Below are 22,175 nucleotides of genomic sequence, written 5' to 3' on the forward strand. Positions count from 1 at the left end.
CTGCCCATTGATTTCAATGGGCAGGGGCAACCTCAAAGATGCTGCTTGCAGGACTTTTTTTAGCGTCCTGGGCTTTCACACTGGAGTGAGAGGAGAGGCTCTTTATAGGCACTATGCAGTCGATATTTTTAGCAGTATATCGCCTGTAAAGCGCCTCAGTGTGAAAGTAGCCTAGCTTTAGTGTATGTTTTACTGAAATGATTATGTTGCCTCCACCTCTCCCAAACAGAGAACACCTAGTGTTCATTGAAAAAAACATAAGGCATTCTGTGAATGGATGCAGTGCCAAGCAAGTGAGCACCTGCGGTTACTATACAGAAGGGTGGTTAAATAATATTAAAGGTATTTTTTTAAATTACAAACATGTTATACTTACCTGCTCTGCGCAATGGTTTTTTCACAGAGCAGCATCTTCTTGGGTCTCCCACCGGCGCTCCTGGCCCCTCCTCCTCTCTGAGTGCCCCTTGCTATGGGGGCTCTCATGCATGCTCACTCCAAATCCCTGCTTTGTGTGTCCATAAGACACATAGAACGGGGCTCCCCCCCCCCCCCACAGCTGTGATTGACAGCAGCAGGAGGCAGAGACCCCAGGGAGCAGCCGCTCTCATGCACATCGCTGAATCGCAATCAGGCTTGGGTAAGTACTAGGGGGGGCTGTGGGGGGAGCTGCATACTGAAGAAGGTTTTTCACCTTCATACATGGAATGCATGAAGGTAAAAAACCTTCCGTCTTTAGAACCATTTTAAAGATACCCTAACAAAAATGCCGGGAAAAGCACAGAAAAACAAGAATTTTGTTTATTTGCAATGTTTTTCTTTTCCATAGATTATTTTTTATTTACTTACAATGTGCCTGTAAACTTGACTAGTCAATTCCCTCGCACAGACCCCCCCCAAGCATATCATAGCCCCCCTCTTCTGGGAGTGTCTAAATACTGTCTGTGCTGCCCAAGATCCATTGCTCCTTCCTTTTGTAACCTTTTATGTAGCTGCTAGGAGAGGATCAAAGGGGAATACTACAGTGGAAGTTAAAGTGGAAGTTCAGACTAAAACTAAAATCCCTGCATCTATAGTAGGGGTGCGCATCTTCACTGGCCTCATGATTCGATTCGATTACGATTATCCGGTCCACGATTCACGATGCATCACGATTACTGCGCACGGTTTTCATCCAAAAAATTCAAGCAGTCAGAAGAACTCAATTTTCAAAACTTTATCTGTTCTTAAAAAAAAGACAACACTCCCTGCATGTAGCAAAGTGTAAACACAGCAGACAACTTAAAGAGGAGCTCCAGACTGCCCCCAAATGACTACAGAAGATGATCAGAGACTGCAGACATAATACAGGAGATGGTCAGAGACTGCAGACATGATACAGGAGATGGTCAGAGACTGCAGACATGATACAGGAAGTGATCAGAGACTGCAGACATAGTACAGGAGATGATCAGAGACTGCAGACATGATACAAGAGATGGTCAGAGACTGCAGACATGATACAAGAGATGGTCAGAGACTGCAGACATGGTACAAGAGATGGTCAGAGACTGCAAGCATGAAACAAGAGTTGGTCAGAGACTGCAGACATGATACAAGAGTTGGTCAGAGACTGCAGACATGATACAAGAGTTGGTCAGAGACTGCAGACATGATACAAGAGTTGGTCAGAGACTGCAGACATGATACAAGAGTTGGTCAGAGACTGCAGACATAATACAGGAGATGGTCAGAGACTGCAGACAGGATACAAGAGATGATCAGAGACTGCAGACATAATACATGAGATGGTCAGAGACTGCAGACATGATACAAGAGACGATGTATGTCTTATTATTAATTATGGTTTATGTATGTCTTATTGTCTTAGCGACTGATTCACATCATAACAACTTCATTGATACTTTTTTTTGTTGTATGATTTATGGTTTTGCTTATTACTGCCCCACACATGCAATGCATGGCTGCATGTGTGGGGCAGTGATGAGAAAAACCATAAATCACATAAAAAAGGGTATCAATTTCAAATCAATAAAGTTGTGATGTGAATCAATCAATAAGACAATAGACAAATGGCATACATAAACCATAATTATTGTTATGCTATTGTGTTACATCGTTCAGTATTTCCATTAATAACACATCGCTTGTTTGTGATCACTAGGGAGATCAATCACAAACTGCTGAGTGTATGATCACCAGATATGGGATGGGGGGATACAGATCAGGAACATGGAGTGTAATCAGAGGGAACCGAGTAATGGAAGTGTACAGTGTAGGGGTGACTGGAGCACTGGGGCGGAGGAGAAGAGATCACAAAGTAACAGAAGAGGCTCAGAACTTGTTTTGTGCCCCCCTTTGGGATCAAAAGTGGCACAGTCCTACCCCCCTCCCGTGTACACAGCGATCCTCACCGTCCGTTACACTCACTGGTATCATCCGCGGTGGCTGCAGTAAGCAGAGATAGCAAGACAGACACAAACACAGCAAATCCTGTCCATGTTCCTCTGTGATCTTCACCCTGACCAAGAGTGCACAGCACGTGACACTGCCTATCAGCCCCGCCTATTAGTGACGAGGCCATTTGCTTCTTTCATTGTAACATTTATCACCGCCCCTATAGACTTGCAGCACCAAGCTCAGCAACAGGCAGCTGGGGATGACGCCAGTGGGGGGTGGGGGAAAAAGGCGTGGCTAACGCCCACGGCTCCTTCGGCTGCTTTTGGCTCAGTTTGGACTCGGAGGCAACGCATATAGCGGCGCACGGGTGACGTAATCAGAAAATCGATTGTGCAAGGTCGTACCATCGATGCCGCATCGTGGGTGGTCAAATCGCGATGCATCGATGCTACGATTAATTTCAACACCCCTAATCTATAGCCGCCTACATTCTAATTCTAACCTATTAAGCCCTGTAAAGCAAAAATCAGTATACATACCTTTTCTGCAGGCGATCCCACCAGATCTCCAGCGGAGGAAGCTCTGATCCCACGCTGACCTGTCAGCTGCGGCTTCGCTGTGTGGGCGGGTGCAGAGGAAACGGAAGTCCCATAGTAAGTCTATGGGTGACTTCACTTCCCATTCATTTCACAGCCATTGTCGGCCATGTCCTCTGCAGAGCTACCGCTGCTGGAGATCGGGTCGGATCACCTGCAGAAAAGATATGTATACTGTTTTTTCTTTTCAGGACTAGATAGGTGTTAGAATGTTGGTGGCTATAGATGCAGGGATTTAAGTTTTAGCCTGGACTTCCACTTTAAGTGACAGCTCTAAATCTGCTGACATCACATCCAAGATGGTGGCGCCCAAAAAGAGTCTCAGTGCTTTTGGATGTCTACACCATTGTTTCTCAACTCCAGTCCTCAAGGCGCCCCAACAGGTCATGTTTTCAGGATTTCCCTCAGATGAAACAGCTGTGGTAATTACTAAGGCAGTGACACTGATCAAATCACCTGTGCAAAATAATGGAAAGCCTGAAAACATGACCTGTTGGGGCGCCTTGAGGACTGGAGTTGAGAAACACTGGTCTACACAACGGTGGCTTTTACAGGAAAATACCACACGTAAGTTATGTTAAATGCACTTATAATCTTAAGGGAAGATATTTAAGTAAATGATTTGGTGTTTGTTTAAAAAATTAATTTTTGGAATGTTCTCTTAATAAATAATAACTGGTATTTTATTGTTTAAATAAACAAACCAGTTAAATTGATGCTGAGATTGCATAAACACGTCCAATATATTCCATACCATTCACTGGCTAAATATCTTAATAACTGGGTAAATGTGATGTTTTCAGGCACTGTACAAACTGCTCCATCATGTAGCTGACACTCCTATATAAATGACTAATATGCGATAGAGGCGTCCCCCTGCTTACAAATGCTCTCTCATGGCTCCTATCCCGCCACCTACACACATTTGTGTCACATCTCACAGTATGACTATCCCTGTGCTCCGCGCCCTTTCATAGGGGAATAATTTAACCACAAAAAGCTAAAAAATGGAAAATCTGATACACTCTTTCATTTGTGTATTTATTTCTATTGCGTTTGCTGTGTTCATTTACTTTCCTATGTGCAATACTACAAAAAAAGTGGGTACTAAAAATATATACACACAATATTACTCATTCATGCTTAGTTTCTTCACATGTACCATTTGTACATTGCTGAAATACGTTCAATCCACAAGAAGAAAATAGAAGTGTGAAATGTGAAAGCAGAAGTCTCAGTGCCTTGTTCTATTTTATCCAGTGAACAACAGGTTTATTCATCAAAATGAATGGCCATGGTGGGCGTGGCCTGACACAGCATGGAGTAAGACGTGTGTACTCAGAGCTCTGTCCATTACTCCTTTTTATACATTAATCCTTGAATGCTTGTACTACTCTGATGGCTGGATCACCTCCCTGGGTTGCCTGGAACACCTTGGCCTGATTTCTGGAGAGTTTGGACGCACGGGGGCCCGAACGGAGCGGCGATCTCCCGCTCGGCGGCCAAAACTAGGAAAGACCGCGGCTTCGGCCTACAACCGGAGGCCGCGGCCATCTTGGTCCTCCTCTACTCCAGCCGGCCCTGAGACAGCTGCACAGAACAGGTACCTAGCCACTTGACAACCCCCCAGGGGAGCTTGACTACATCAATCCCCCTACTTGTAGCCTGCCTGACCATCAGTGTTCCGGGAAATCTGACGCCCATACCCGGCCTAGTATACGGCCTAGACCTGCCTGTGGTGACCGGCGGCCATCTTGGCACACCTGCTACTCCTGCCTGTACTATACACGTGGACTGTGGCCCTGCTTTCCCCCTCTGAACGGTATCTACAGAGGCCCTTTTACCATACATAATACAGCCTCAGATTGTCAGCACCTCAGAAAAAGGGGGTGACACCTCACACACCTGCTCTGCAAGAACAGCTCCTGTCTCTAAGCACTCTGGTGAATACAAAACCCTAGACAGAACTTTCCTCTGATCAACTGGCAAGTCAGCTCGCTAACTTAAACTTGGGGACTGTTTGGGTGTCATCCAGGACATTCACAGTATGTCACCAACTAAAGCACAAAAAGCTGCAGCAGCAAAACTTGATCAATACCGCCGCCTAGAAAAGGAGGACATGGAGGAAGATGGGTCCACTGAGAAGACTGGGGGAGGAGAACGCACTGCGGGTGACACCGACAAACTCCTTGAAGCAATCACCTTTTGTAGAACTTCTCTCACAGCACAAATAGAGGAAGTCAAGATGGATATTTCCCTTATCAGACAGGATTTTCAAAAGCTCAGAGAAAGAGTTAAAGAAACTGAGACCAGACTGAGCGACGTGGAGGATGCTATTCCACCCTTACAAACATCATCAGATCGCGTACAAAGACAAATACAACAACTCCTTATAAAGCAAGACGATATGGAGAACAGGCTGAGAAGATGTAATATACGCTTGATAGGCCTACCAGAGGGGTCGGAGGGTAAAGACACTACCACATTTTTGGAACAACTCCTGATTACTGCCTATGGGAGAGAGGCCTTCTCCCCTATGTTTGCGGTGGAACGGGCACATCGTATGCCTGCAAGACCCCCCCCCCCCCCCCCGCAGGGTGCTCCTCCTCGCACATTCATAGCTAAACTTCTTAATTATAAGGACCGGGACACTGCTTTAAGAATGGCACGGGAGAAAGGTGATATCCCAGTAGGGAACGTCAAAGTGGCCATTTTCCCAGATTTCTCGGCAGAGGTGCAACGTCGCAGACAAAGCTTTACGGAGGCCAAGCGTAAGCTAAGAAATCAGCAATACAAGTATTCCATGCTTTTCCCAGCCCGCCTTAGGGTGGAGCATGAAGGCCGTGCGGTCTTCTTTGAGGATCCAGAGGAGGTGATCTCTTGGTTGGAACGACGAGCTAATCCTCAACAAGCTGATTGATTAAGCCCCACTATTAAAGGGGCTCTGACCAAAAACTGTTCTTAACCAGCGCAAGTTTAAAGCACACATCCTGGATATCCACAGTACAAGAATCCAAGTACCTTCCGGGGCTCCGGAGAGAGGAAACAGTCCTACAGCCAACATGCACTGTGCAGCGAGACTTTGCCCCTCACAGTTCTGGGAAGCAGCACCATGAACATTGGAACATTCTCCGGAACATAGTGGCTGCTGTCAAATGGAAACAAGAAGATCGGGTGACCATACTACACTTTTTGCAAGTGATATGGCTGATATCACTCATCTTATTTGGTATCCGGAGACTCAACCAATTGTTCTACATTCCATTGATCACCAAGAAGTTAGAATGTTTTCCAGCTCACAACCAGTTAAGGGATTATGCCCGCACAAGTTTGGGTCAGTGTAGGGCAGGGAGGGGGGTGGGGGTTCAAATGTTTATGGTTCGGTTACACTTGGATGTGCATATTTACTATAGAAAGCAGGTAACGTTACATGTGCCAGATTTATGGAAATGTACATATGTGTCGTGGGATACGAGATTGAGACAGCTATGCCTGAAAGTTAGAAACCTGTGTGCCTTATACATGGGGAGTAAATTGTTTTATATAAATACTTTATTTATTATTATTTATTATAATTTATTATACTGATTAAAAAGTTGTACCTATGGCATCTTTGAAGTTCCTTACATGGAATGTGAGGGGCCTGCGTGAAAAATGTAAGCGCGCGGCTGTCTTCACATTCCTAAAGAAGCAACATGCTGATATAGTAGCACTAGTGGAAACACATATTGAGGGAAGTGTTCAAATGGTGCTCCGCAGGCCTTGGGTTGGGTGGGCGTATCATTCTACCCACACGTCCCATTCCAGGGGAGTTTCTGTGTTAATAGCCAAATCGGTACATTTTGAATTGTGTGAATTAACCACTGATCCGCAAGGCCGCTATGTCTTTATCCATGCTAAAGTATATGGTGAACCTATGCTTATAATGGCTTTTTATGTACCACCTCCATTCAATATTTCCATAGTCAAGGAGGGTATATCATTCATGACCCGTCACCCAAATATAGCAGCGGTCTGGATGGGAGACTTTAATGTCACTTTAAATCCGGCTCTAGACAGGCTACAACCGGCTTTAACGGCTCATAATGCTCCCACTGAAACTAAATTCTCTAAACTTGTCTCCATCTTCCATTTAATTGATACGTGGAGATACAAGTTCCCACAGGTTAGATCATATTCATGCTTCTCGTCCTTTCATGGGTCCATGTCCCGTATAGATTTCATACTTACCTCCCATAGGTTGACTCCAAGGCTATCGGAGGTAATGTTTTGCCCTAGAATACTTTCGGATCATAGTCCTTATTGGATTACCTTAAGTATTCCAGTGGCAAAGCCGCCACGGACATGGCGATTAAATTCATTTTGGCTCTCTCTTTTACCAGAAGATAGTGAGCTTATAGATAAATAGAGAATGTACTTTGTGGAAAATGATGAGTCAGCATCACCATCCGCTGTCTGGGATTCTTTCAAATTATTCGCTAGACATACATTGATAACTGCTATCAATAAAATTAAGATGGACTCCTCCGGTGCCCTCGGTAAGGCGCTGGAGGACTTGTCCTCTGCTGAGAGAGAGTATGCCAACATCCCGACATCCGTAAATGCAGATAAGCTTAAAATACAGACTAGAGCGGCTAACCAGATACAGTATCAGAAAGCCAGACAAAAAATGTTCTTCTCCAAACAGAAAAGGTTTGAACATGGGGAAAAGGCAGGCAAGTTACTGGCATACCTGGTACATAGCGAGGATAGATCCCCGGTGGTTATTACATTACATGGTCCCGGAGGACAAAAAATCACGGACCCACCTACAGTAACCTCAATGTTTAGGGATTTCTTTGCTGACTTGTACACAACTACAGCCCCCGCCGAGACTCACTCTATGTCTCTTTTCCTTGAAAAGGTGATTTTCCCACAGCTAACAGAAGAACAGATAGAATTACTAGAAGCACCACTTACTATAGACGAAATATCAACTGCTATAGCTAGTTTTGCACGGTCCAAATCTCCCGGTTCGTATGGACTCCCAATTGAGTTCTATTCCCAATTCAGTGAAATACTAACCCCTAAACTATTAAAACTATATAATCATCTCTTTGAAACTGGGACCCTACCCCCATCTATGACAGAGGCCACAATAGTTCTCATCCCTAAACCCGGCAAAGATCTGGGTTTCCCAGAATTTTATCGTCCAATATCACTCCTACAGGTCGATATCAAAATACTTGCCAAAGTATTATCTATTAGGCTCAATCAAGTAATATTAACATTAATTCACGATCAAGCTGGTTTCATGCCTGGGCGCAACACCTCGTTTAACCTCCGGAAACTATACATTAACTTACAGGCTACACATGAGGAAGTTGGTTTACGGGTTGTTGTGACCTTAGATACGGCGAAAGCCTTCGACTCGGTAGAGTGGAGATATCTCTGGAGATGCTTGGAGGGATATGGATTTGGCCCAAAATGTATTAAATGGGTCCAATTATTATATCAGGTGCCTAGGGCCAAAGTGGTGGCTAATGGGTGGTCATCTCAGTTGTTTGACCTCAGCAGAGGCACGAGACAGGGCTGCCCCCTGTCCCCACTGTTGTATGCTCTGGCGGCTGAACCCTTGGCAATGTCCATTCGAGCAAATCCAGAGATTAGGGGACTTAGAATGGGTTCTCTGACTGAAAAAATTAGCATGCATGCAGATGACACGCTATTATACCTGGCAGACTCGGGCCCATCATTATGCAATGCACTCCGCACGATAGAAGAATTTGGAATATTCTCAGGACTGAAAATTAATTGGGACAAATCCCAAATTCTACCAATTGACAGCTTCCCACCCCCAGAATCCCAAACCAGGCTCCCGCTTCAGAGAGTAGCTATCATTAAATATCTGGGGATACACATAACCAGATCCCCTGCGGACTATGTATCCCTAAATATAGATCCTATCATTTCCCTAGTTAAAAATAAAATACGGGTTTGGTCCAAATTACCATTAGGAGTTTGGGGTCATATAAATTCAATTAAAATGATCCTATTACCCAAAATACTTTATGTTTTATGGCACACCCCCGTTTATTTACCCTTAAAACAGTTTAAATCTCTAGAGGCCCTCCTAAAGTCATTTGTGTGGGGTAATAATAGGCACAAATTAGCATGGCAAGCCCTCAAAAACCCGACTGATCTGGGGGGCACTGCTCTACCCAACTTTAACCTATATTACATCGCAGCACAGCTATCCCAGCTTTTTCATTTAGACAAAACTGATAGCGAGAGATTTCTCATGCTCCTATGTCCGAAGTGGGCGCAGTATACCAAAGACCCGATATACGCAATAGCGGCGGATTTAGGTGGGATGGAACTAGGAGAAAGAAGACACACCATGATATACCACTATAGGAAAATATGGAACTTAGCAGCTTCTAGACTTGACATATCACAGTATAACGACTACACGCCGCTATGGCATAACAAAAATCTTCAGGAGTTTAATAAAATACAAGACTCATTCATATGGTCCATACAAGGAATATTTTACCTGCACCATATATTAAAAGATGGACAGCTTAAAACCTTTGATCTACTTAAAGAGGAATTTACAATCCAGGATCAGATGTTCTTCAGATTCCTACAAATTCGCCATGCGCTACAATCACAATTCCCTGATTCTTGCCCTAGCCCTTCACCTAATGTTCTTATAGCTATAATCAAGAGCACAGACTCTCATAAATTGATCTCGGCTTTTTATAACTTGCTTTTAACACCTGTAGCCACTAAAATAGCATATGGCCTTAAACCAAGATGGGAGAGAGAGGTGGGACCGGTGGAGGACGGGGAGTGGGGGGAGGCATTGGAGACCTGCAAAACTGTATCTCCTAAACTTTCAGATCGATTGACACAGCTTTACATTCTCCACAGGGCATATCTCACACCACTCAGAGTGGCAAGATATAAGAGTTCACAAACCACCAAATGTCAGATGTGTGGGAGAGAGACAGGCACTTTTTTCATCTACTCTGGACATGCCCCAAGATAAAAGGATTCTGGGAACAAATTGTGGCATTTTTACATGATATAATGGGCTCACCTTTAGCTCTGGACCCTAAACAGTGCCTCTTGGGTATAGTTCCAGACACAACTGACAAATATACAAAAACTTTTCTACACGAAACACTTTTTGCAGCAAGAAAGGTTATTGCCAAAAAATGGATGAGGCAGGAGTCCCCTAAAATAGTGGAATGGAAGGTGGAGATAAATAATACATTACCGTACAAGAAATGTATATATATTAACAGAGGTTGCCCAGCCAAGTACAACAAAATCTGGGATAGATGGCTTCAAGAATCTTCTACCTGTGTCTAATGTAATTATATGATCATAGAGTGATTTCATAGTTATAAGTATAGATAGATAGTCTATTAAAGCCAAATATATGTATCGTGAATATCATTACACGTCAGATATGTTTGCACTTAATATTATTTTTTTTTTTATTCAAGTTATAACAATTGTCATATTGTTACAGCGTCAACATGCTAACGTAACCATTTTATGTATGCACCAATTATTCAATAAAACCTTGTTTGATTTAAAAAAAAAATGAATGGCCATAAATTTAGATTACAAATCTGTTTGAATGTTTTTTTTTTAAACAGATTAAAAAAAAAAAAAAACAAGACTGAAAGATTCATGAGTTGTAGAGAGTAAACTAAACTCCAAACTCTGGTTTTAAAATCCATTCACGTATGTATTCTTAAAGGGGTTGTAAAGTCTTGAGGTTTTTCACCTTAATGCATTCTATGCATTAAGGTGAAAAACCTCCTGTACTGCAGCTGCACCCCGGAGCCCCCCTTTTACTTACCTGAACCCAATCGTTCCAGCGACGGGGACCCGCTGGCTCAGGTCCTCATTGGATAGGTTGATAGCAGTAGGAGCCGAGTCCTGCTGTCTGTCTCAATGGAAGCAGCAGCAGAACTCTGGAGTGCGCCCACACAAGTGCCCCCAGGGAAAGCGCTTCTCCATGGGGGCACTCAAGAAGAGGAGGAGCCAGGAGTGCCACTGAGGGACCCCAGAAGAAGATTGGGGCCACTCTATGCAAAACCCTTGCACAGAGGAGGTAAGTATGATATGTTTGTTATTTTAAAAAAACAAAAAAAACAAAAAAACAAGCTTTACAATCATTTTAAAGTAGAACTGTAGGCAAAACTTTTTTTCCCCATTTTGGATAGAGTAAGGTAGGGTTATTACCCCCGTCACATTTTTTTTGCCATCTGTGTTCCATTTCAGAGATTTCCCTTTACTTCTTGTCCCATAACCAAACATGAAGTGAGCGCAAAACCCTGCAAGTTAAGGGAATTCCTTGGGGCCTCCATTGTACCAGAACTGGTGTCCCCATTGGAAGATTTGCCCTCTATTATTTTTCTGGGGACAACCCAAACTTTGGGATTTTCTTTTATTTTCACCCTCAATGATAACAGTAAACAGGACAAATAGAGAGGGTGAAACTCCCTAATGGGGGCACAGACAGTAATAAAACCTGACAGGTGTTGTAATCCCTCATCATGTGGTGTCCATTAAAAAGGTAATCCAATGCTGTGATCATTTTCAATCTGTCTAAACACAAAAAAATGTGATTTACGGAATGGGAATGAAACATATAATAACTAATTACACTAAGCTGCTGGTCATGTTAAATTATAAATATATTGATATTGATGTAGTGAGATATATATATATATATATATATATATATATATATATATATCTCACTACATAGAAAAATTAGTTGAATTAAACACGGTAAAGAACCTTGTTTCATGCAAACACCTTCAGGCAGTGGTATACATCTTGCAGGGGTTGCTTTATGTCTACTCTGGCCTAAATGTATCCAAAGCTCAAAATGATTTAGTTTTGGATGGAATGTGACTGGGAAGGCTGACCCTGTCTATCTGTCCTGGTGATCATTGTCAGCGCAACAATAAGTAATGTTAAAGTGGTTGTAAAGGCAGAAGGTTTTTTTTACCTTATTGCATTCTATGCAGTAAGGTAAAAAGGCTTCTGCATGCAGCTCTCCCTGCAGCCCCACTAAATACATACCTGAGTCTGATCTTGATCTCGTGATGTGCACGAGAGCCAAGGCTCTGTTGCTCCTCATTCGCTCAAATATAGAAGCAGGAGCCATTGGCTCACACTATTGTTAATCAGAACCAGTAACGAGGGAGCAGGGGGTGGAACTATCATTCTGTTTGTCTTATGGACACACAAAGCAGGGCTCAGGAATGAGCATGCATGTGTGCCCCCATAGCTTGCGGTGGGGGGGGCGTGTGTGGAGCCAGGAGCGCCAGCAAGGGACCCGAGAAGAGGAGGTTCGGGCTGCTCTGTGCAAAACCATTGCACAGAGCAGGTAAGTATAACATGTTTGTTATTTTAATAATAAAAAAAAGCTTTACAATCACTTTAAATTCAAAACTTTACAATTATTTCAGTTTATATTGATTACTGTTGTGTCTTCTTCACTGAAGTCAAGGAGAATCTCCTGCTGGGAAACAGATTGTGTAATTAAAGTGCATCTAAACCAAAGAACAAATATTATATTATTGCATTTGTGTTTTTTCCCTTGGTGATCCTGCCAGTAACACACTTTCTGTCCTCAAAAGCTCACTCGCTATACTGTATCTATGGAGGAGCAGCGTTATCAACCTAGGTGACCTGGGAAGAGCTGATAAGACATCTTGGGATTTCAGTGCAGCTCATGTAGAGTGCATAGGTAATTACATGCTCACTAAATTTTTGGCAAGATCATCAGAGATTTTTTTTTTGCATTTTTCAAACAGGTATGCAAATCTGCTTTCAATGGTATTACTAACAGACCAAAAGGGAGCAAATAAGAGAAGTTTATTTTAAGGGTTTCCATACTCCTTACTTTATAGTAGCAACTTCAACTCGTAAAATAATTCCTGAAGGATTTATTATTATTATTATTATACAGGATTTATATAGCACCGACAGTTTACGCAGCGATTTACAGCATTAGGGCAGACAGTACAAATACAATACAATTCGATACAAGGGGGTAATCAGAGGGCCCTGCTCGTTAGAACTTACAATCTAGGAGGGAGGGTCAAGTTATACAAAAGGGTAATAGCTGTGGGGGATGAGCTAATGGAAAAAATAGTGCAGTTGTTGGATGGAGGCAGGATAGGATTCTCTGAAGAGGAAAGTTTTCAGGGATCGCCTAATAGTGGATAAATTTGGAGACAGTCTGACAGATTGGGGTAGCAAATTCCAGAGGATGGGCGAGGCCCGGGAGAAGTCCTGGAGGCGGATTTGGGAGGAGGTGATGAGGGAGCTAGAGAGCAGGAGGTCTTGGGAAGAACAAAGAAGGCAAATAGGTTGGTATTTTGAGACTAGGCTAGTGATGTAGCTGGGGGCAGAGTTGTGGATGGCTTTGCAACTTATTGTTAGTATTTTGAATTTAATTTGTTGGGCAAGTGGCAGCCAATGAAGGGATTGGCAGAGAGGGGTAGCAGACACTGAGCGGTTTGTAAAGTAGATGAGTCTGGCAGCAACATTCATGATGGACTGAAGGGGGGATAGTCTATTTAAAAGGTAAGCCAATAAGGAGGGAGTTAAAGTAGTCAAGGCAAGAGATAACCAGGGAGTGAATCAGGAGCTTTGTAGTTTCATTGGTTAGAAAGGGACGTAGTTTAGAGATGTTGCGGAGGTTAAAGAGGCAAGCTTTGGAAAGTGATTGGATGTGGGGCCGAAAGGAGAATTCAGAGTCCAGGATAACACCTAGCATGCTGACGTGTGGAGGATGGGTGGATGGTTGTGCCATTGCTCTTGACAGATAAGTCAGGGGAAGAAGCACGTGGGGGAGGAAATACTATAAGTTCGGTTTTGGACAAGTTGAGTTTGAGGAAGTGGTGTGACATCCATACAGATATGTCTGTTAGTAAGTTAGTGATGCGTGAGGAGACTGATGGAGTGAGATTGAAAATAAAAGAGGTCCAAGAACAGAACCTTGGGGGACCCCGACGAAGAAGGGAAGAGGAGTGAAGGAAGTAGAATTGTGCAACATACAACATTGTATAAAAAAATAAGAAATAAAGCTTTCATCAAATGGAAAACAGCTAAAGAATTTTTTTAAATAAATCCTTATACAGTTTGAGGGCAAGTATGAGGACCGCATGACCCCCAAAAAACTCCAGTTTGACAAGTCTACTCTAAGCGAAGCTGCCTGCATCCTACTGCTGTGACCACTAGGTAAATAGCATCTGGCCCTGCTTTCCCACAGTTTATTCAGGTAGGGAAACTACAGCTACAGCGTCTGGTAATGGGGGGGTTGGTGGGCTAAATGGAGCAAAATATCCATTTCAATGATGAAGGTTACAAATCAGTCCTCAACGTATGTAGTTTTCAACAAAAGTTTTATGTGGTAAGGTGCTACAGCAGGATCAAGCTATACTGCGTACAATAAGTAGTTCGCTTCCACACCACATAGAAACTAGATAGAGTTATATCAGGGCAGGTATGACTACCTCATACCGACACAAAGCATTAGGCGCCTTTCAGGGCTGTGCACTGTGATATAACTCAGGGACAGTAACACACAATCTATGGTATTTAGCATTGTAGTGCCATTCTTTTTTAATGACACCATAAAAACTTTGAAAGTGATCCTCAATCCACATGCAATTCAGCACACCACAATTCGCAAATATATGTTGTGTTGGCAAAAAAAAGTTGCCATTAAAAAGTTTTGAATGGGCCAACAATGCACCTTAATGCAGGAAAAAAGGTCCCTTTTTTCCTGAATTAAAGTGCACTGTTCGCCTATTTAAACCACATAGGCTGCCTTAATGCAGAGAGTTTTAGGTATAGTTTAAACTTGCGGTTGGGGGCCGCAAAAACAGGATGTTGAGCCGTGTTTTTTACCCACCCCTTAAAGCTGTAAAGGCAGCTGGACGGGGTTGTACAGACATACCCCACTTTTAAGTATACAATGGGGTTTATTGTATACTTGTCATGGCTGCAATGATTTGCTTCACAGCGCGGCAAGAATGACACCCCCTTTCACGTTCTGCAGGCAGTACCGGCTACTGAACACAACCCATTCAAGTGCCCCATAATGATGGATTGCTCTTCAGAGAACAGCGCTAATGTAAACAAGCTCTTAATGAGTTGCATTAGCACACCTATTTGAATCTTGCCATGCAGTGCATTTATTAACAGTACCTGATATGCTAATATAATGGATCAATTAGAATTCAATGTTCCTTTCATGGTCTCTCATAACTGCACCTGTGTTTACTAACTCACCTTGACTTTCACTGTGCCTTTATCTGAAAGAGAAACATTTGTTAAGCAATAAAGATCAAATGAGATGAACATGTTTGAATATTAACACATACATCAAAATATTCATGCATGGTTTTTTTTACAAAAGAGAAATATATATGTACAGTATATCTAGATATTTCAGCAAAATCACATTGGAATGGATAGACTTTTAATAGACTTTTAGACTGCAACTTAATATAGAAAGCTATAATCTACACTAAGAACAAAGATCTCATGCTGACTCAAGAAATTCCAGGTGTACCTCCATATAATTCCTGTTGTCCAGGGAAACAGACTACAACCCATGCTGTTCAAAGAATGCTTTTGCGAGATGTTAGGAATATTTCTTGCTTGTTTAAAAAAACTACTTATATGTAAATCTTTATGTCAATGTCTATTTGGTTTTAAAGTAATATTATGTTATACTATCATATATATGTATAAAATATATAGTTATATCTTATTCTATAAACTTCCATTTTGGAGGGCAATTTAATTGTAGTCAGGACAGTTAGCAGAGCTGCTTTTGGGGGGGGGCGTGTCTGGACGTTCAACAGGGAGGACGTGTGCTACTATAGCTCCATCTAGGCTGATTACATCCAAAGCCATCTCTACCCCTCCTCAACCCATCGAGGCTATTTACACACCTCAGGGGTACCTGGACACTCTTGGCTACGGCCCCTGGGGACTATCTAACCTTTTTGATTCCTGGAAGTGGATCGGGGCCTACGGCTCAGCCCGAGCCTCGGACGCCCGCCGCCATCTTGGGCCCTGTCTAACACTCGGAGCCTCCGGCTTTCCGCTGCTGTGGACCGGAGACCTCCGTAAAGCTCCCACACGGCACCCTGTCCGCACTCGGGATCCCCCCGTCACAGTATCTTCCACCCGGAGATCCCTCTTCTGACAAGCTGACCTCCGGAGGTCCGACGCCATCCCGCGGCCTACCGCTCCGACCTACCCTGCCTCCTGCACAGCGGTGAGTACCTGGACAATCTTCCATCTATCACCTACCTCTTGGTCGGCCCCCCTACAGAGGGAAATCTTGTTCCTGGGCCCATAAGAAGCCACCCGAGGCCTCCGCGCTATCGGTGCTCTCCCGGCCGGCCTAGACTGTCAGGAAAGTCCGAGGCTCCGGCCTACCCACGGAGGTCGGCGGCCATCTTTGTACTCCAACTACTCCCTACCCACATTTGTGCCTTCACTTGCTCATTGTAGCCAATGCTCATACTCATTTAGACTCTGCTTCAATCAGATCTCCCCCTGATATATAGCTGAGGTGGAACTTTCAATACCAGCAAAAAAAAAAAAATTTATTTTCTCTTTTTTCATTTTTCTTTGGTTTTTCATGAAAATCTCCACAAGCAACCACAGTATGTTGAAATATGACTGACACTGAGCAAATGTAGGTGAGAAGTGCCCCACACGGCTACCGGCCTAACAGTTCCAGTTATGCCTTCCAAATCAGCTAAATCTCGTTCTGCAGCAGGTAAAAGATCTGGCAAAAGGTCACTGTCTAATTCAATATCTGCAGGCTCTATTCAACAATATTTGTCTAACGCACGCGGCACTCAGGCCCGAACCTCGAGACTAAGCGCCTCTCCCTCATCTCACATTGCCTCTGTGAGGGGAAGCTCTCCAGCCTCTTCATACTGCTCTGACCTCATGGATGACCCAGGTTCCCCTGCTGGCTCCGAAATGACTACGCTGATGAGTGGTCTTAAAAAAGAACTTGCAGGCATGTTTCATAACTTGGAAAAGTCTATTAAAAAAGAGATAACTGCAGTTAGGACTGACATGTCCCACATCTTGGTCAGAGTAGAGGAGACAGAGCAACGGCAAGACACCCAAGCTCTAGCCATTAAAGAACTGCAAGACACTGTTACCCAGCTAGCGTTTGCTCATCGGGCCTCCCTATACAAGCTCGAAGACCTCGAGAACCGCAATCGAAGAAACAACATACGGGTCAGAGGCCTACCCGAGGCTACTGGAGATAGTGACCTAGAACCATCAATACGGGGCATTTTCAACACCATTATGGGTAATCCTGTCACCACACCACTCCGCTTTGACCGAGTACACCGGGCTCTGAGACCCCGCAATACTAACTCTGACCAACCTAGAGACGTTATCTGTCGCTTACATTACTTCGAAGATAAAAATGCAATTATGATGAAGATGCGGGGCCTGCCTAGCATAGATTTCGACGGGGCAACCATCACCGTATTCCCAGACATCTCCAAGGACACCTTAGACCGTCGCAGAGCTCTAAAGCCGCTTCTTGACCTCTTGCGTACAGATGGGATCACATACAGATGGGGATTCCCAGCCTGCCTGATTGCCACAAAAAATGGCCGATCCCACACACTAAGGTTCCCGGAGGAACTTACAACCTTTTTGAAAGCTCTTAATCTTCCGCCCTTGGAACTCCCAGGCTGGCAGGACTCCATTCCTAAATTCTCGAATCTTGCAGATTCAGTCTGGAAAAAAACCCCTTCAAAGGCAAGTCGTTCCTCTCTCCCGGGCTCTGCACAAAAGAATGGTTGAACTGCGCAACTTTGTCCTTTGTCTTTTTTCATTCAACCACGTTTCACTAGTACAGATGCTTATTTTCCTACAGCAAATTGATGCCAAGTCAGATTTCAAATGTAAACTTTTTGTACACTTACCTGACTATTTTTGGTAAATTCTGACCTATGATTAGTTAGACCACTGATCTCCTTTCGTGTTTTTTTTTTTTTTTTTTTTTTTTTTTTTTGTTGTTGTTGGTTTGTTGTTGCATCAGTAATGGTCTACAATTTATGCTGCTTAGTAGGAATCTCAATGTTTAAGCTGATTTTTGTTTCTGCCTACATGACCCCTTATTTTTATTTAACTGGAACTAATTTTTTATTTCTAATTACAAGTTAATTATATGTTATAGGCCGAGTGCTGTTGGGGCACGTTTCTTATATTGCTCCTCCCCGACAACATAACCCAGTCCCCCCCTCCTTCTGGGGTTGACGAGTGCGTGCGACCTTAAAAATTATTTTGCCCAATCCCTGTTTAAGGTTTTGGATGGCCGCTCGTTCTCTCTTTCCCCAATGGGACCACTGCAGATTTCTGCGTGTTATTCATGCGTTTCCCAAAAGTTCTTTAATTTATGTGTATGATTTTTCTATAAGCTTACTTTTCCCTCCTCTTTTTTTCTACTCTTTACTTCACTCTCTCTTCCTCTTCCTTCCCCCCCCCCCTCCCTCTCCCCTGCTGGCATACATGGAAACATAGGCTGAAGTATTCTACCTAGATGTAATAATGACTACATTGAAGCTTCTATCATATAATGTTAGAGGTCTTAATGTCGCAGCTAAACGGCACCAAACATTTCGTGAACTAAAACAAGCCGCTTGTTCTATTGTTTTTCTTCAGGAAACACATCTAACCCATACAACACCGGTTAAACTGACCTCACCTCATTTTCCGCAATGGTACTATAGTTTATCTGACACTAACAAAGCTAAGGGAGTGGCCATTGGGTTTAGCAGAAGCATATCCTTTCGTTTGTCTGACATGCTAGCAGATGATTCAGGCCGTTTTCTTTTTCTCCAGGGTTTCATCGGTAATACCCAATGTACTCTAGCAAACGTTTACTGCCCAAACCAAAATCAACCTACTTTTTTTTCAAAAATCCTAACCAAATTGTCACATTTTGCCAAAGGTCTTACTATATTAGCAGGTGATATCAACATGTCCCTAGACCCTATACTAGACACGTCCCAAGGAAGATCTAATATCTCTTTTAAACGCCTGAAATTTGTTAAGAGAAGACTCTTGGACCTCCAACTTATGGATGTCTGGCGCCTCCTCCATCCCAAAGAGAAAGATTTCTCACACTTCTCCACAACACATCACTCATATTCCAGAATTGACAATATATTTCTAGATCATTTTCACCTCCCCCTCTTACAGTCTGCCCACATAGGCACCGCAACTATCTCGGATCATGCACCTGTTTCGATAACGCTGTCTATGCCTTCCTTAGCACGCCGCACTAATAACTGGAAACTCAACGACTCCCTTCTTACTAATGAAGCCGAGGTTTCCATAATGTCCTCTCATCTTTCACAATATTTCAAGGAAAACAAACCCTCTGATACTTCTCCTTCCATTGTCTGGGAAGCTCATAAGGTCACTATTAGAGGACGGTTTATTGAACTTGGTGCTAGATTGAAAGGGGAGCATGGTCAGCGACTCGAACAGGTCCTGCAACAAATAGCTGCTCTTGATAAGCAACATAAACTTTCTCTCCATAATGAGCACCTCCAATCACTCACACTCAAACGAGAGGAATTAAAATCTCTTCTTAACTTAGACACTAAGAGAAAATTTCAACGCATATCACAAAAATACTATGAATGGGGAAACAAACCTAGTAGGTTATTGGCCAGGTCATTAAAAGCTAAACAAACGCAGTCCTTTATTCCCAAAATTAAACTACAGTCAGGAGAGCTCGCTCATGCAACCCCAGACATTGCCAAGGCCTTCAAGGAGTTTTACGCAGATCTCTATTGTGTCAAAAATGATTTGTCCTCTTTACCTCAGAAAGAGAGACGTAGACGCATGCTCTCCTACTTAAAAGAAGCTAAACTACCTAAATTACCTACATCTATTTTTAAAGAATTAGAGGCAGACTTCTCGGTAGAGGAATTTCAAGCTGCTTTGAAGTCCACTCCCTCTGGTAAAGCACCCGGCCCGGACGGGTTCACTATTCTATACTACAAGACATTTAGTGACATTCTGCTTCCCCGTCTGACAGCTTATGCAAACTCAGTTTCTCAATCCTCAGGTTTACGTCCAGAATCCCTCTCCACTCACATTATTGTCATTCCTAAACCTGATAAAGACCCTACCCTCTGTAATAGTTATAGGCCAATTTCATTAATAAATACTGATATCAAATTATTTGCCAAAGTAATGGCAAATCGCCTACTCCCCCTACTACCTAACTGGATCTCCAAAGACCAATCAGGTTTCATTCCCAATAGAGAAGCAAAAGACAATTCCCTCAGAGCGATTTCCCTAATTCAGTATGTTCGGAGAAGCGCCCAGCCCACCCTACTCCTATCCACTGATGCTGAAAAAGCGTTTGATAGGGTGGACTGGGACTATCTTAGAATGACATTGAGACATTTTGGACTGGGTCCTAAGATGTTCTACCGTATTTTATCCCTATACTCTAACCCCACAGCACAAATCAGAATCAACGGGACGCTGAGTGACTCTTTTGCTTTACATAATGGTACAAGGCAGGGTTGCCCCCTGTCCCCCCTCCTTTTTGCCATTACCTTGGAACCTTTTCTAGCGACAATTAGGAACAATGATAATATTCAAGGCATTCGAGTTGGTAAAAGTTCCCATAAATACGCAGCATATGCTGACGACATATTATTTTTTATTCAACAACCCCGCATCTCCATACCTAACCTAATGTCAGCATTTTCCATCTTTCAGTCAATCTCTAATTTCAAAATAAATCTATCCAAATCAGAAATTTTAAACATTAACTTCTCCCAATCCGAGGTGTCTTCCCTGAAACCTCTCTTTCCCTTTAAATGGGAACCAAAACATATGAAATATCTAGGTATTTATCTCACTCCCAACCTTCACTCCCTTTTCCGACATAACTACATTCCATTGCTCAACAGGATTAGGGAAGATCTACGAAAATGGTCCAGTTTATCTCACACCTGGCTAGGTAAAGTAAATATTATTAAAATGAATATATTGCCCCGCATACTCTTTCTTTTTCAAATGCTCCCTCTAGGGGTTCCAGTGGGGTTCTTCACTATTTTGCAAACCATGATCTCCCGTTTTATCTGGAGGAACAGCCACCCCAGGATATCTAGAGAGATACTATTTCGCTCCAAGATGTCTGGGGGACTTGCACTACCTAATTTTAAGGCGTATTATCAGGCGGCTGTACTTTCTAGGATAGCCGACTGGAAGTATGCTCTTGACTCAAAATTGTGGGTTCAACTTGAATACCTTTTGAGTGGCGCTGACCTCTCGGTAGCTCCTTGGATACCCCGCTCCTGTAGGAATCTTGACCGATCCACCTCAGCTCTCACTATATCCTCATTAGCTATATGGGACGCCCTACATAAAAAATTCTCATGGGGGTATAACTCCCCTTTAACACCTCTCCTTAATCACAAATATTTTCTACCAGGTTTATTAGATCCCGGTTTCCAAGCTTGGAGACCCAGAGAACCTCTCTTACTACATCACATCCTCCGTGGCAATACACTTAAACCATTACAATTGATCATTGATCCCAAACCTGCCTCGTTTCTCGACAAATGGAGATACCATCAATTACAATGTTTCTTACGCTCTCTCCCTCATCCGCTTAGAGGTTTGCAAGATCTAAATCGAATAGAAGAAATATTCTACCCAAAAGACCCTCCCTTACATAGTATTTCTCTATTTTATAGAGCTATTATTGCCCTTCAAAATCCTGGGTTTCCACCCTTTTTGGTAAAGTGGGAGACTGACCTGGGTTCTCCCATCTCAGACAATCTAAAGGATAAGGTCTTACAATTGGCCCACACTTCCTCTCTTGCTTCTAAGATGGCAGAGGTCAACTATAAACTACTCACTAGGTGGCATTACACCCCCGTTAGACTTCACCAAATGTTCCCCGCCAGTTCCCCATTGTGCTGGAGGAACTGTGGGAACGAAGCCACTCATGCACATATCTGGTGGTTTTGCCCACTCATTCGCCCCTACTGGATGGCCATCTGCAACTTGATTTCACAGATTTTGGAGGTCAATCTACCCATGGACCCATGGACTGTCCTTTTTCAT

The 22,175-nt window shown here is 43.2% G+C and overlaps 1 protein-coding gene across 2 annotated transcripts in view; it reads right to left on the reverse strand.

Moving 5' to 3' along the window:
• The window catches only part of CPAMD8 (C3 and PZP like alpha-2-macroglobulin domain containing 8), a 424,223-nt gene that overhangs the window by 348,210 nt on the left and 53,838 nt on the right, over positions 1–22,175 (reverse strand). For both annotated transcript variants that reach the window (XM_073592930.1, XM_073592923.1), the window contains exon 3: positions 15,312–15,334. In XM_073592930.1, the coding sequence (XP_073449031.1) occupies positions 15,312–15,334 (23 nt within the window). The remainder of the gene's footprint in view (positions 1–15,311; positions 15,335–22,175) is intronic.

This window comes from Aquarana catesbeiana, linkage group LG01 (assembly GCF_042186555.1).
Source record: "Aquarana catesbeiana isolate 2022-GZ linkage group LG01, ASM4218655v1, whole genome shotgun sequence".
Lineage (NCBI taxonomy): Eukaryota > Metazoa > Chordata > Amphibia > Anura > Ranidae > Aquarana > Aquarana catesbeiana.